Source organism: Tympanuchus pallidicinctus, unplaced genomic scaffold (genome assembly GCF_026119805.1).
Source record: "Tympanuchus pallidicinctus isolate F22 unplaced genomic scaffold, pur_lepc_1.0 scaffold8, whole genome shotgun sequence".
NCBI lineage: Eukaryota > Metazoa > Chordata > Aves > Galliformes > Phasianidae > Tympanuchus > Tympanuchus pallidicinctus.
In genome coordinates this window covers 19,565,971-19,581,727 of record NW_026294802.1, presented here as the reverse complement: position 1 = coordinate 19,581,727, position 15,757 = coordinate 19,565,971, and the positions used below count along the sequence as shown (strand labels likewise).

The 15,757-nt window shown below is 44.1% G+C and overlaps 1 protein-coding gene across 1 annotated transcript; it reads right to left on the bottom strand.

Moving 5' to 3' along the window:
• On the bottom strand, window positions 1-15,547 carry UBE2N (ubiquitin conjugating enzyme E2 N). The gene is made up of 4 exons (XM_052668577.1): window positions 15,201-15,547; window positions 1,607-1,853; window positions 1,291-1,431; window positions 1-678 (listed from the first exon to the last, which is right to left on the bottom strand). Exons 1-4 carry the CDS (start codon window positions 15,228-15,230, stop codon window positions 638-640), a joined length of 459 nt encoding a protein of 152 aa, XP_052524537.1. The 5' UTR covers window positions 15,231-15,547; the 3' UTR covers window positions 1-637.
• Between the last annotated feature and the right edge of the window lie 210 nt (window positions 15,548-15,757).

Below are 15,757 nucleotides of genomic sequence, written 5' to 3'. Positions count from 1 at the left end.
TAGAATAACAAAAAATATTTTACTAAAACATAAGATTTACAGGAGATTTTCCAGACAAGCCATACAAAATGGTCACAAGCTTTTTCTCTGAGGGATTTTTCTACACTTGACAGCAGAATCACAATATTATTAGTGAAGGTGATGGATGTTTAATGTTCCCATTTTTTTGTTCAAACAATGAAGCTTGTCCATCTACAGCGTCTAAGTTAGACTGGGCTAGAGGGTATATTCTAAAGTATAACTGGTTAGCTGCTTTTATCAATGCAATTAGCATCACCATAAAAAGGGAGGAGGAGCCCACAAAATTAAAAGGAAAAGCCCCGCAGCTAACCCTGCCTACCTTCATTCACAGTGCTTATGCTTAAACCATGATGGGATTAAAAGCAGAGATGTGCTGCTGCTTTTAAACAGTTTCACAACAATCCAGATGATACTTCTAGCCTCTGCTCATGCGTTACAATAGTGAATTAGGACAAGACACAGATTTGCTAATGTGCATTTAATCACCAAAAGACTGAAGATGTCTGGGCTTTTATTCTGTAATGTTTCTAAGACTGTGTCCATTAAATGCAAACAAAAAAGGAAGAGGTCTTGGCAGAACAGGAGAAGTGATGCACACTTGATGTTCAAAGCGCATTTAAATATTATTCATGGCATATAGCCTAGTCCATGCTCTGGCTGTAAAGGAAAAAAAAGCACATTTAAGAAAAAAAAAAAAAGTACTTCTCAAGCTTTATTCAAGTTATTTTGTTTTCTAAACATTACTTTTACACTGCTGCAAAGACACAAAATGTATCAGTTGTGAAACAAGCACAATTTTGACCTCCTATAATACACAATATGTAATACACAAAAACAGAGATCTGATGAAGCAGCCCAATCACAGCGAGGCCAGAAGTGACACAATGCAATAATTCTTTCCATACCTGAAACAAAAGCAGCTATGGAAGAAATATCTTCTGAAACTAAACAACTCATTTCTTAAGCATCACAGGTAAAACATAAGCACACACTTCTATTTTACCACGTCTCCACACCGGACATCCCTGCGATTTAGGAATGTAAAAGCTCAAGAGAAAACCACTAAGTTTTCTTTCTAGCAGGTTGCATTTACACACTTGAGTAGACCACTGCAGGCATATGCAGGAAACCTGGACAACAACTGCATGCAGTAATTACTTCTGCAAGTTGCAGGCACAATATAGGAGGCCGGGATTTCAATTCCCCAACCAATTAGCCATCAGCTCATCATATTTCCTAAAACTGGAAGAAAAGCATCAGATACATCACCTGTTTCTATGGCTTGGGCTTCATTGGTCTTCCATTGCTCAGCTACATCATTTGCTAGTGGATCATCTGGATTGGGAGCGCTTAACAAAGCCTGGATTGATAGCAGAACTGTACGAATCTGCAAAGCTGGGGACCATTTATCTAAAGAGACATTTATGAAAGCATGAAATACCACATTCACAGTCTACTGAAATAACAAGTTTCCCACTCCCAGATTAAAGGATAAATAAGATATCCTTATAAAGAAATCTCTTTCAGAGAGAATCTCCAAGCTTCTGTATGTGGTAAGATAATAAGAAAACAAGGTTGCACTTACCTTTCAAAATATCTAAACATATTCTTCCCAGCTTGTCTACATTAGGGTGATAAATTTTGGTCATGAAACGTACTTTAGGAGCTGCCATTGGATATTCTTCTGGAAGGAATAGTTCAAGTTTAAATGTCCCACCCTCAAAGGGGGAATCCTGTGGGCCTGCAATGACCACGTGAAAATAACGTGCGTTGCTTTCATCTGGTTCTGCTTTTATCCCAGGGACTGGCTCTGCCAGCAAGCGCTGGGTTTCCTAGAAGGAGAAGGAGAAGAGGCAGTGTAATAAATACAAACTGTTTAACGTAAGCAGCTCTGCACAAACTATTTTAATTGATTACGCCCACTGAAACTACAACACCAAACGAGTATCAAAGAACACCGTGTGGTGACCTGGTATGGATCTCCTTCCAAACCTCTCAGCTGCTATGATAATAACGTGCCTCCACAGCACAAGGTACTGGCTAACAATTAAGAGATTTAGTAAAGTAAAGGATAACTTTACTTCTGATTCAGTAAAAACAGAAGCAATCTAAAGAGTATCACGGTAATAACATCAGCATTTCCCATTCTACCTTAAGCACAGAAGTCCACAAGTGAAAAACGAAACAACTGATCACTCACAGAAAGCATTGAAGACTTACTCTAACATGGGGCACAGGTTTTAAAACGAATGTCTGTCCTGGAATCAGAATCAACTCTGAAGAACTGAAAGTACTACTCAGCCCCAGTTAAAGATGTTGCTGCATGTATAAATACATAAAACATCTGTATGTGTGAATAGCCTTTGCTCAAGCACATCCAGCTTACATAATAAGTACACTTCAAGCTTGTCTCCTTCTGTTTAGAGTAGCAAGTTGTTCTGTACACATTAGAATTAGGGAAGCCTGCTTTTTCTACCCAGATTTGTTGCTCTTCCTCCAGCAGTAACCCTGCCCCAGGCACCATGAGGTGGCTACACTGAGGAGCTGCCCATTCTGGCCACCATCCCGCTAGAGCTCCGCGCAGACTTCTCTCTCCTCTACTGCCAGCCTTCGCAAGTCTCCGTAGGCACCATTCCACCCCCAAAAAAAGAAGAGGCTGACACTGGAAAAAGGACATTAGGCAGAGACAAGGAGTTCTGCAGAAGCCTCATTTCCTCAGGTAATTTTAGCCTCATTTCCTGCTTTTCGTCCTGCTTGTTTTCACTGCTTGCAGTTAATTTTATCACCACCTTCCCGCGTTGACTTACACAAAGAGAAATTTTATTTCTACTGCAGCAAGTGGTAACCTGTGGGTGCCATATTAATTTATTACCCTAGTTTTATGGCATATTTACTCTGTGTGTCTACAATAGCAGTAATATAAACACAATAGTTGCACATGGCTTAAAGTTCTTCAAATATAACCGGGCTGTTACAATACAGGCACTTCATTAAAATAACTCACACAGCGTTGAATGACTGCCTTGATGCAGTTAACATCTCACTTTAGCAAGTGAATGAAATATTTGAAGCATTGAAGCCATAGTAATTAACATTCCAATCCAACCATTCATATCAAATGCATCAAGCTCCTACAGATCATAATACTGACGTTATCTTCATAAACACACCACAATAAATTTATGTGGCCCAACTTCTTGTTGGACTTATCTGCACAGGCTGCCAGTGCCATTTATATGCCACACCGTAAGGACATCCAATCTGCTCTAAGCTTCCTACGCTCACTCATGCAAATATATTTCAAAGGACACAAATGAATTTGCAACACATTCAGGATTTCTGTACCGTTCCCAGCCCCAGCTCTGTCCCGATGACCCAAACACTGCCTCCCTAGCCATGCCAGTGTGCTGACTGTACCCATATCACAGAGCCAATCCTGGCTTAAAACAATCCAGAATCAGCAGTTCCATGGCAGCAGCATCAGCATTTCCACCTGCCAGTGCATCCAAGGGAGCAGTGTCAGGCTGGGAGCTGCACATACTGCCACTAAAGCCATTTGTCAGTAAACAATGGGCGAGCCTACATACAAGAAAAATCATTCTATTGATAAGGTACAGCATCATCACATTGAGGGCTTTATCACTGCTGGAATGTCATGTTCACATAGACCTCTATGCCCTGTGTTATACAGACACTTATCCTGCTATAAAATAACAAAAGAGATGAGAGCCAGAAAATGCATATAATGTTACATACAGTTACATTGCTTCTCAGGCTCCTCAGAACCTGGGCAGGACACCTATACGTCTACGGAGTGCAAGGATGATGAGACACTGGAACAGTCACCCAGCGTGGCTGTGGATGCGCCCTCCCTCCCTGGAAGCATTCAAGGCCAGGCTGGAGGGGGCACTGAGCAAGTTCAGTATGATAGAGAACCCTGGTCTAGTGGGAGGTGCCCCTGTCCATAGCAGGAGGGTCAGAACTACATGATCTTAACTGGTCCCTTCCAACCCAAACCATTCTGTGATTCTATGAAAAGGAGTAGGAAAGGGAAAATGAATCAAGAAGTTGTGTTTTAAGGCCACAGCATATCAAGATGCTTAAACATAAGCAGGCCAGTAAGTACCAAGGCAGAATCGGAAACTCAGCTTCCCCACTGTAAAGTCAGCCAGCCAGCTAAAGGCACGCTGATCCTGAAATCCATTCCACCTGTCGTGAGGCTGGGAGCAATAAGCTCCATTTGAGACAAGCAGCTGTTGGCACACAGGACAACACAGCACCAGCTCACGACGCTGAGCCTGCTGTAAGAATTTTTAAAAATATGTTGCACCCATTCCCGCTTCCCATCCCCTGCAATACAGGCACCTACAAAAGAAGTCTGTAGATGTGGACTCAATCTACAAAAAGGAAGTGTTTAATTTCCTTTCATATGTGAATCTAATTATCTATTACCTTCCCCAGAGGACAGTTATCCAGTGAAAAAGATACCAAAGAAAATCCCTTCCAATTAAATTTAACTTGCTAGATTAAATTAGATGACTCAAGAAGCTCAAGCATACGCAATACTTCACTTTACTACACAGTAACTAATTTTGTCTGCACAGGAATACTAATTTCAATCTAACCTGTACCACAAAAAACACTTCATGGTGTCTCTTACTACTTTCCTCTATCATACTGAACTGAGTTTCACAGGAAACACTTCAGGACATACTTTGAGCTCTACAGCATTTAGTGAGCTACATCCTTTGCATCCACAGGCACTTTATTTCTATTTGTCACACGTCAAGTTTAGAAAATGAGAACTCTTTTCCTTCTCATTTGACTTCACTTTTCCTCAATTTCAAGCTAATTTCACAGCTTTCATGAATTAATGAAAATGATTAGATAGCAAATGAAGATACATGCCAGCCAATACTTCAAGGAATAAAAAAAACACCGAAACACACTGCTATCATTCAGAATTTGTTACACCTCTCTACCGTTTCCTTTCTTGTTTTTAATTAAGTGGTTACAAGAAATACAGAAGCGTTGAATGTTTTTTGATGAGCCAAAGCTTTTCTTAGTAATACAGGTGGCCTGAAGCAGAGTGACAGATGATACGGAAGGGACATATGGCGCAGCTGACATTCTCTGTAGCTATTCTTTTATGAAGACATTTGAAGATGAATTTTACCTGTGGGGGAAAAACCTTCAACCTGTTCATACGGCAACCTGTGAGGCCAAGGCAGCCGAGGACAAAGTCTGTGATGTTTAGAGGAGGTCAGCAGAGGAGGTGGGAGCAAGGATGGTTCGGGCTGCCGAGGCAGAGAAGTCTCACAAGCCAAATATCAATTACCAGTGGGGTGTGTTTCAGTCTTTGAGCACCTGGCTTTATTATGCTGCTTTCAGAGGAAGAAAAAATAAATACTGAAACACAGTCACCAGGATACTTCTTCTTGCTCTGTGTGTATGATAGAGATCTTCTTTAGGGCAGCAAAACGAACAAGAGAGGATGCTTCCATACAGACAGGCATGAAAAATCAATTGTCAGAGCATGTGGAGATACGTGGACATAGCAATATAAAGAAGGAGTCCACTAGAAATATACCTTTATTTTAATCAGTTCTAGTCTTCCAATAGTCTTTATAAAAGACTCAAGTTGCCAACACCTCAGTCAAAACAGCAACTACTACAGAACATGTGTTCCACCACTCCATAAAACAAAAGCTACCGTAATAGACTTCAGAAGCCTTACTTGCTATCAACACTATGGCAATATCAAACAATGGCACACTGGAAAATAATTATAACCAGAAGGTTCACATATGCAGGCATTTGGGAAAAAAATACTCATTACAAAGCACAGCCACTGCAGTTGAATTGAAATCTTTAAAGCTCCACTTGTCTGGTAAAGACCATACCAGCAATGAAGGAAGAAATTACTGCATGGGATTACACAATTTTTAAACTTTCTTTGTAACCTTTAAGGCTGTTGTATGAAGACTTCTAGAATGTAAAAAAAAAAAAAAAAAAAAAAAAAAAAAAAAAGATGTTTGTGCTGACTTGCCAAGCAAACTAGCTCAATGACAGCAGGGTTGGTCTCTTCTCATTCGTGACAGGAGGAGGGGAAATGGCCTCAAGTTGCTCCAGGGTAAGTTTAGGTTGGTTATCAGGAAAAACTTCTTTACATTAAGGATGGTTAAGCACTGGAATGGGCTCCCAGGGAGCTGGTTGAGTCACCATCCCTGGATGTATTTGAAATCCGTTGGGATGTGGTGCTCAGGGACAGGATTTAGCAGAGGGTTGTCAGAGTTAGGATAGTGTGGTTAGGTCATGGTTGGACTCGATGACCTTTAAGGTCTTTTCCAGCCTGAATGATTCTATGATACTATGAAGAAATCCAAACCCTGTGCTTTCAGCCAAATTTGCTTTCCTTTTTCTTATTTCACATCCACTATTACTGCTACACAGCTCACCTCACCAACCAAAACAAGCACACAAGCTAAACACTCTAGTCTTGAAGCTGCAACTTCAGCAGTTACAACTGAAGGAATACACATTGGACACAATCTACCACAGTTCTTCCTCTACACAGTCCTCTAATATCAACTGTGAAATCCATAAAGTGCATTAGAACAAAGGGAATTTTGAGAAATCCCAACGCTTTGAAGAGCCTGAACCAGTTGATAAGTGAGAGGCCAGAAGGAGGGGAAGGAAGGAAGAAAGGCTGCGGGGCCTTCCACTTCAGCACCAGCACTTCTGCCTGCGTGCTGATCTTTTGACCTCACGGTGAAACAGTCCTTGATCCAGCCCACCACATGCCCATGCAAACAGCTGTGCCGACAAAAAGGAGAGGGCAAACATGCTGTCAGGGTGCTGGGAGAACAGAGCCGCTCTGACAGAAGGGCTGTTTTATGGGCTCAGGCTGTGGCAAGCATCACAGCAAGATGCGAGTGTAACAGATCACCCTCTGCAAGCAGCCTAAAAAGGAAGCGCAGAGGCTTCCTCCTCATTCCAAAGGAAGAGCCTTAACTACCAGGACTGCTAATTTCAGTAACAGATGGTGAATTGCTAAATTAAAGTATTTGGTATTTAAGGCTTCATAGATGGATGAAGACTCTGCATCTTCTTACTTGTTATAAACAGTTATCCAGCAACTGCACTATCAGAGATTGCTACCGAAAAAGAATCCTTAGGGCCAGCAGCTTTATGCTGGCACCTACGGTTAAGCTCTCAGATTCAGCATAGCTGTGATTAAGTTACACTGAAACTTCAGAACTGAAAGCATTAACAAGGCCTCTCTTAGCCAAAGAAAAAAAGCACTGTAATTAGTAAAGTTATTAAACACTCAAGCTTTTACAATGCTATAATATCACACCCTGACACCAAGTCTCAGATTAATTATTCTTTCCTATACTGTCATCAGCTCTCTGTCATCACTGCTACACAACTCTCTCGAAAGCAGTGAGGCAATTTACCTCTACCACCAGCAGCTACAATGGAGGTTTCATCCCTAAAAACTTTTCAGGCCAAGGGAAGCTAAAAGAGCCCTCAGCTGCTTCAGACAGTAAAGTATTTTAGCTCATATCCACCTTTAGCTGTGAGTTCAACTAGCCAAAATGGCTTCATCAGATCAGAGAGCAGGGATGGATCACTATCTGTCACAGCAAAAGGCCACCTGTCACAGCCCCCTTTCACTCCCAGTGCCCAATGCTGTCCCCTTGCCAGAGGCAGCCATCACTCCAACCCACCCAGGAGGAAATCCTGCCAGCATGCCTAACTCAATCCCGAAAATTTTAGCTGGGCTCTCTCAACTACATTTCTAAGCCCCAGTTTTAGGCAACACAAACTCTGCTGCCCTCTAGCAGAAGACAGCAATCCCCAGCAAGCAGCTGGCACTAGGGGCTGCAGATAAACCTCCCACCAGCATGAAGTACAGGCATTACACTCATCTCTTAATGGACTGCCTCTCCATATGCCCTCTACCAGCAAAAATCTCCAGATAGCTGGCTACAAACTTCCTCCATAGCACTGGCCATGTACAGCAGGACCAATGGCATGCAGTACTGCATGAACCACCTCAAACTAGCTTTAAAGAAAGTTACTGATAAACAAGAGAGGCACACGGAATGAAATAGAAGCATATCAGCCTCCTCCCCTTCTCTGGGACACAGAATTTGTATTTAGCCCCCACAAGATGAGGCCAGGTCTGCCCCATGCCAGACATGGCTGGTTCCTCCAAGTTCCAACAGTCCTGCAGCCAAGGTGGGGGCCCCTCTGGGAAAGACAATTTAGGAAACAAAAAGCACCACATAAAGATAACAGCAAGGGCAAGGGAAAAAAAGCACGAGGAAAACCACTGCAAATGCCAAGGTCAGAGGAGGAAGAGACATCCCCACGCAGCTCTGGAGAGCACAGCAGACGTCCAACACAAGTCACAGAGCAACTACTGATCTGCAACCTGCTTAAACCTCGACATCCAAAAGCATTTTTAGAGAGGATATGAGACAGAATTTTAACTTGCAGCCTCGTCTGTAGGATTTGAGTTCTTCAAGGCAAAAAAAAAAAAAAAAAAAAAAAAAAAAAAAAAAAAAAGGAAAGATAGATAGAACTAGAGGGAATGGCTTCAAGCTGTGCCAGGGGAGATTTAGGCTGGACATTAGGAAATACTACTTCTCTGAAAGAGTGGTCAGGCAGTGGAATGGGCTGCACAGGCAGGTGGTGGAGTCACCAACCCTGCAGGTGTTCAAGGAATGTTTGGATTTTGTGAAGAGGGACATGGTTTAGTGAGAACTATTGGTGATGGGTGGATGGTTGGACTGGATGATCCTGTGGGTCTTTTCCAATCTTGGTGATTCTGTGGAAAAAAAAAAGGGAAAACAAACCACTAGCTGCATTTCTGGTACAGCTGAGATAGCACTTGGAGGGCACTACACATAACAGGTAGACATCATGTAGAAGACAACACGATGAAGAAAATATAACTTTCAGTTCAAACGATTGCTGATCAGTCATTTTCAGTATTTGCTTCACAGAAGATTGCACCTTTGCTGCCAAGTTCCACAGAAAGGTTTCTAAAGCAAATGAAAATTGAACATCAAAAAGCCAAGTTTGTTTTGTGTGTTTTTCCTCCTCTCAAATTTAGACCTATGTCTCGCTCTAATTACTAGAAATCAGTGCAAATCCTTCACCTCGTTTCTCATCAGCTCCAAATGCTGACTTCAGAATGCAGTCAAACTGCCCACCTCCCCACTATTTCAGCCTGACTTCTAGTTCTTCTTGATCAACTCAACTCATGTCTACAACTGCATGCCCACCTCACACCATACAAGGGTTTGTCCACGAGGGAAACTGCAGCTTCTCAGTAGCAGTGCTAATTTGTACAGTTCCATGCACCCCATTCATCGTGTCCACAATGTCCAACAATAAGTGAGATCACAACTGATCTGGCTTAAGAAATAACCTTCACTGCAGAGTTCTGAGCCAAACCAGTCCCTCAGACCAAGCTCACTGTAGCAGCATAAAGTCCTCCGTGGCAGCACAGCCCAGGCTGTAACAGTTTACACAGTAAGGCTGGCCAGCATGGACCACAGGCTAACCACCTTGACAAACCCTGGTTCATCCAACTTAACTAGGGGGCAACTTCTCCACCTGGTGCCAGTAATCTACAGAAACTGTAGAACTATAACTACACCTTCAGCATGTTGATTTGGAGCACATACAGTATATGTTTGTTTCATATTTTTATTCTGATCATAGAAAATCCTCACCAACTACCAGCACCAATATGTTCCAACTACTGTGAGCAGTTTGGATTTTTTTTTTTTTAAATATGAAATGGAAACTAACTTTTTTAGCTGCATAGGACTGAACTCAGCAGCATACTGGCACACAGACAAGTTGTAATTACTTGTTGAATGGCAATTCTTTCATGTTCTGTCAGTTTGGGACAAGGAAGATCACACTTTCAGTACTGATACGTCAAGACACAAGAAGGTAAACTGCAAGCATGTTTTTGCTTTGATTTCTGAGATGAAGGCGGTAGGAGAAACTGAAGCACATTCAAGACCTTTTTCTTCATATATGGATAAAGCAGCATCAGAAAACCACAAAGACTTCATCCAGTAACTTTCTATAATGGCATACCACATCCCAGCACAGATTCTTCCAGGACACAGATCCTATCATTTCATTAGCTGCAACAAAGAAAATATCTGACTAGAATCAGCATTACTGAAAATAAACATTACTCAAGCAAACGTTGTGTTGCCAGTGAGATCTCAAAATGCTTGGATTAAAACTTTATCACTGTAAAATGACTACACTGGAGAAAGTCTTCACAAAATACTATCTTCTTTGAGGGAAAAAAAGAATTACCGATAAAGTCCATTAAATTTTAACGCAGAGGTCAAACATCATAAGCAGAAGGCTGTACTTGTGGTTTCCAGTAGCCAGCCTCATCAATTCCTCGATTCCTTGCCATATAATCCCTGAGTGTGAGCATTCTGCATGCCCCTGTTTCCTGGGATCCTTACTGGGCTAATTAATGGCTTCCAGCAGTCCTCCTGCCTGCAGCTTTCTATACCTCATCACCCTGACTGCACCAATCCAAAGAACCAAAGCAGAACAACATTCAGCATATCAGCATGCCGAATGCACCTCCTGTAGAGCGTATCAGCAGTACAGGTGATGTAGAAACTATTCAACAGTACTTCAATCTGTGAACAAACACCCAGCAATCTGGAGCTCTGCTGAACGGGCACGGTGAATTCCGCATCCATCACAGTTCTCCCCTGTGCACTCCAAGCTCTCCAGCTCCCATCACCACACCACAAATTGCAACAACAGCAGAGTACTGACAGCAAGATGAAGACGAGCGCACTCCAGGTAACAGTGCTTTTACAGAGGAAAACAGACTTGGGGGATGACTTTGTTACCAAACAGCAGCAATGTGAAGAGGGCATTTTTAAGGCAGCATCGCTCTCCCCTGCGAATGACCACATTCTCAGAATTTCCATAGCAGATTACAGGATTTTGAAATAGTGAAGCTGAGATGTTATGCAAATTCCTAGAGGATAATCTATGTTCTAGCACAGATCAAGCTTTATTAGAGCTGGAGATGCACCATAAAAAGTGAGGTGTGACTAAATTCAGTAAGCTAACAGCATAAACCATTCCTGCAGTTACATTAGGGAGCATGTTTGCATTAGAGCCTTGTGTTAATACCTACTGTAGAGTCAACTATCAAAGTGTGATTAAAGCAAATAATTAATGTAGAGCTCTTGTCCAAATGCCATTTGCAGCAAGATTTGCCACTCACTGTCATTACTAACCCCCCAGTCACATATAACAACAAAAATACATTGGTGATGTTTCTCCTGGCTTTCACTACCAGCCAAGTGCATATAAAACAACTGTGTGCAAAGTCATATATTGATATTAAGAAAGTTCAGATTTCAGTGGTGCACTTACATAAGGTACTCCAAACAAAATGTTTGCCTCTTACTGGACTACTTTGCTCTTCTTTTTCCAATTCTATATTCTGGTGTCTACTGCAAGAGGTCATGGAAAGCCATCAGTGTCCTCTGAGATCTTTCATTAAGACTCCATGCCTTTCTTCCAAGACTGGCTCCTTGGTCTAATTTTACAGGCTTCTTACTGAAGCTATCCACAAGATTCAAACAGCACACATGGGACAACAACACATTACAAAGTGCAAACATGCAGTTCCTTTGACCAATGCCAAGGAACTGCACTGACCAAAACCAAAAGCTTCTACACCTCACCATCATTCAAAGAAAGCCAAAAATACTAGAAAAAGCCTTTAAAAGAAAAGACCGTACAAACGACTACAAAAATCAGAGCCTTAATATCTTCACACTGATAAATTCATTCACAAAAAGTTTGAAGAATCTCATACACTGCTTCAGATGTTTTGTTTCACGAGATGAGCAGCTGCAGCAATTATAACAAAAGTGCCATTAACAACGAGTCACACAGTTGACACACAGACCTGGACACCAAACCATGAATGATGAGATCACTGCAGCAATGAAAACTGGAAAAAAAAAACCCAAACTCTAAAGGATAACACAAGGCAACATTGCCTACCCGATTCAGATACATTCACTGCATTTGACACAGCAATGAGGTGGTTTTGAATGTCAGCCAAAGGAAAGAAAAAAAAAAAAAGATACAATTCAACTCCCTACTCTCCTGGAGCTACGTGACTTTGCAACACAGGAAATAATTGGTTTAACAAACGTTTGAAAATAAAAGTATCTGGGTTTACTGTGTACATTGTGAAGATTCTCTTTTTAAATATGTGCAGTAGCAAAAGAGTTCACAGTATCAAAACCACAAATCTATGCAAGTGTACCATACTGCCTTCTTATTTTCTTACATTAAGAGATTTTCTTGACAAAGTGCCTCTCAGAGGACCACTGGTGTTAGGCTACTGAATGAAAACAGCTCCTCCCTATTCAGAGATAAAAATATCTCCAATTCCAATTACACATTTGATTTAAGGATTCACAGCCATAACATTTCCTACTCAACATCTGTGATGTGCTAACACCATAAGCCATACTTCTAAAGCGAGTCATCTCCTGAGCTTACAGATCATTCACCCCACTTGCTTAAAGCCTGTCCTTCGAAGTAATCTGAGGACGGTGAGCCAGGAGTAATCCTTTATCTCCTGTAAAAAATGCTTTGCAACATCTATACTGACACCTTTTAAATGAGTGTGGAGAAGCACTGAAAATATAAATAGAGCTCTCTGCTGAGACAAGGAAAGTCAGAGCTCTCCTGCTGGGCTGGATGACAGTTTGCACAGAGCTAAGAAGCAAGCTGGAGAGCACAGACCGCTAGTCAACCTGAGAGCCAGGCCATCTGCCAGCAGTCCATCAAGATGAGGAACGCCAACTGCATTTTGAGCCCTTAGCTAGACTCTGTATTTCATTACGGTGCATACGCCGTATGCTGCTATACCCGAACAACTACTGCTGTGCTTCCCTCAGATGACCACACGAAGGCCACACGCGGATCAAAGGGAAAAGGTCTTCTCCAGGCAGCAGCCTAAAACACTTTTTTATCAAATTTGAGCCTTGTTACTAGAATTATTTCATCCTTCTACAGCTCTTTTCTGTCATCCGATGTATCTTTCTCTCTTCTATTTCCTCATCTTTCAAATTCTCACTAGCAAGAGAGTTCACTTTCTCCCCTCCAACTAAGGCAAGTAGCAGTAGGATACTTAACTCCAACATTAATATCAGTTGAATAGCAAGCTCAAAACAACCCTCATTCAAGGCTCCTGAAGACTGAAGCACTCACTCCTACATCTGCAACTCTGCAGCTGGGATACTTTCAAGTATTACCTTCCACATTAAAGATTGTAATACTAGTCAAATTCAAGTCTTAGACCATACATACTGCTGATGACCTGATGCATGCACAGCACAGGAGCTACAGAAACGGTCATTCAGTGCAACCAGTTCAAGACTTAAATGCTCCAAACTGTCTGTAGACAGCCCACAGTGCATACCTGAAAGTAGAAAACCCACAATATAAACCACCCTGTAACATACAGCACTCTGAAATATTCCAAGCAAAACTCCTCTGGAGAAAATCTAGAGCTTCTAGGACTCTAGCTGGGGTATCCATCTATCTATCCCCAGAGACAAGAAAAAACATTCTCATACCATCCCCTACCTTGGAAATAAGCTGTGTGCACTGCTATATGTTTTCCCTAAAAGAAGCTAAGAAAGAAGAACAAGGGTGCTAAGAAGGAAATTTATGTACTAGCTTATAAGTGGGTGCACTTCTTGGCTGCCCTCAGGAGAACTGAGAAAATCTACAGCAAAATCTAACACGGACATCAGTTTCACAACTGAGCTCTCACCACATCTCTGCAACAAATACCAGTTCTGCTACATCATGAGATTTCCTCAGACCTGAAATATATTCACTACTGTATGTTTTGCACCAAGGCAACAGGGTGAGCAAACTCACTTCTGTAAGATTTACACGTTATTTTGACTGCCTGTATTTCAGAGCATCAATCATAGTTCAGCTGTTTTCATACACAAAAAAAAACGCTAATCCTGAATTTTCACCCCATCTCCTCTATCATCTGTTATAGATACGTACTGACTTACAAAAAAAAAAAAAATCCAGATTTATTTTTTGCATCAACTATTTAACATTATGTGGTTTTGTGTTTTACAATGGTTGCCAACTTTGCATGCTCAACCAAGAGGAGCTTTGCAGCGTTATCAGAAATAGTGACACGCACTCAGGTGGAAACGAAACAAGTGCTACCACATAACTTAGCAATGAAGCTTACCAAAATCGTTTAGTAACTTTCACAAAAGCAGTCAGTGACCATGGATTTGAGATTGTGAGATTGCAAGCCACATCACTGCAAACTGAGCAGAAGAGAGGATGCCAGCCCAGGAAGCATCCACACCGGCTACAGGACCAAACCATCAGCAAGACGAACTGCATTGCAACGCAGCTCCCTGCGCCTGTGCCGAGTGACTCCACGCGTTCGAGCCTGGCTTCAATTCCCTCCGAGGTGTAGCTGGAAGCACTCGAAGCCAAAAGCAGAGCTTGGCAGACAGAACTCGAAGCGCATCGCCGAGCAGCCAGCATCGGCACACCAAGGCTACGCGAGCCGGCAGCTCGGGGCGCACGTAGCAGTCTCGGACTGGCGCAGCCCGCACAGGCAGGACACCGCGTGTCTTTCCAGCGGGCTCCGCGGGCCGCTCCTGCGAGGAGCCGGCAGTACGGTGGAAGGGGGCTGCGCTCGGCGCGGCCCGAGCCCCGAAGCGGGAATGGCCGCGGGACGCCGCCCGGGCGGGGACCGCGACGGGAGCGGCCTCGCTCTCGTCGGCCGCCCACGGCCCACCGGGAGGCCCCGGTCGCTTCCCCTTCGCCCGCACGGGCCGCCCGCCCAAGGAGGGAGCGGCGGGAAAGGCCGGGCCCGGCCCAGCGCCCCACTCTCATTCAACCCCCGGCGGCCGTGCACGGCGGCGGCTCCGCGCCAGCCGAGGGATGAGGGAGGCCCGGGAGCGGCCCTGCCCCGCGCGGCCCCGCGTCCCGCGCACCGGAAGCGGCGCCGGCCCGGCCCTGCCCGCCGTGAGAACCGGGAGCGGGCCGGCGCACCCCCGTCCCCGCGGGCCGCGGCGCGTCGGTACCTTGATGATCCTGCGGGGCAGCCCGGCCATCTTGTCTCGTCGGGGTGCAGGATCGCGGGCTCGCCTCCGCTCGGGGCTCGCGCACAACCGGAAGTCGCCCGCTCCGCGCTTCCGGTGGTGCCGCCCTCGGCGCGGCACGTCGGGCAATGTAGGCCGCGCCCGCCCCTCCGGCCTCCGCGCTCCTCCCGCTGCTGGGCGGCAGCACGCCGAGTTGCCGCCGTGCGCGCCCGCTGCGTGCGGGGGCGAGGCCTGCCCGAATATCGGCGTGAGGGCAGCGCTCCGCGCTGTCAGAGCTCTGGTTTCATCAACGTGTCTGACGCACGGCGATGGTACGACACGTGTGTCGGCGAACGGTCAGTGAGACGTCTCGGCACATCTCACCTTTGTGCTGCTAAAGTCTCATCGGTCGGTTCTCTGCCTTCTTGGCAGGAAATGTTGTAGATGATGAGCTCGTTTACATAGATATCGTTATCTCTGCAGCATCCTATGGCTCCCTGCTGCAGCTACGTAGCGAGAGTAGCATCCAGCCCTCTGCGTCGGCACTGTTGCTGCACAGA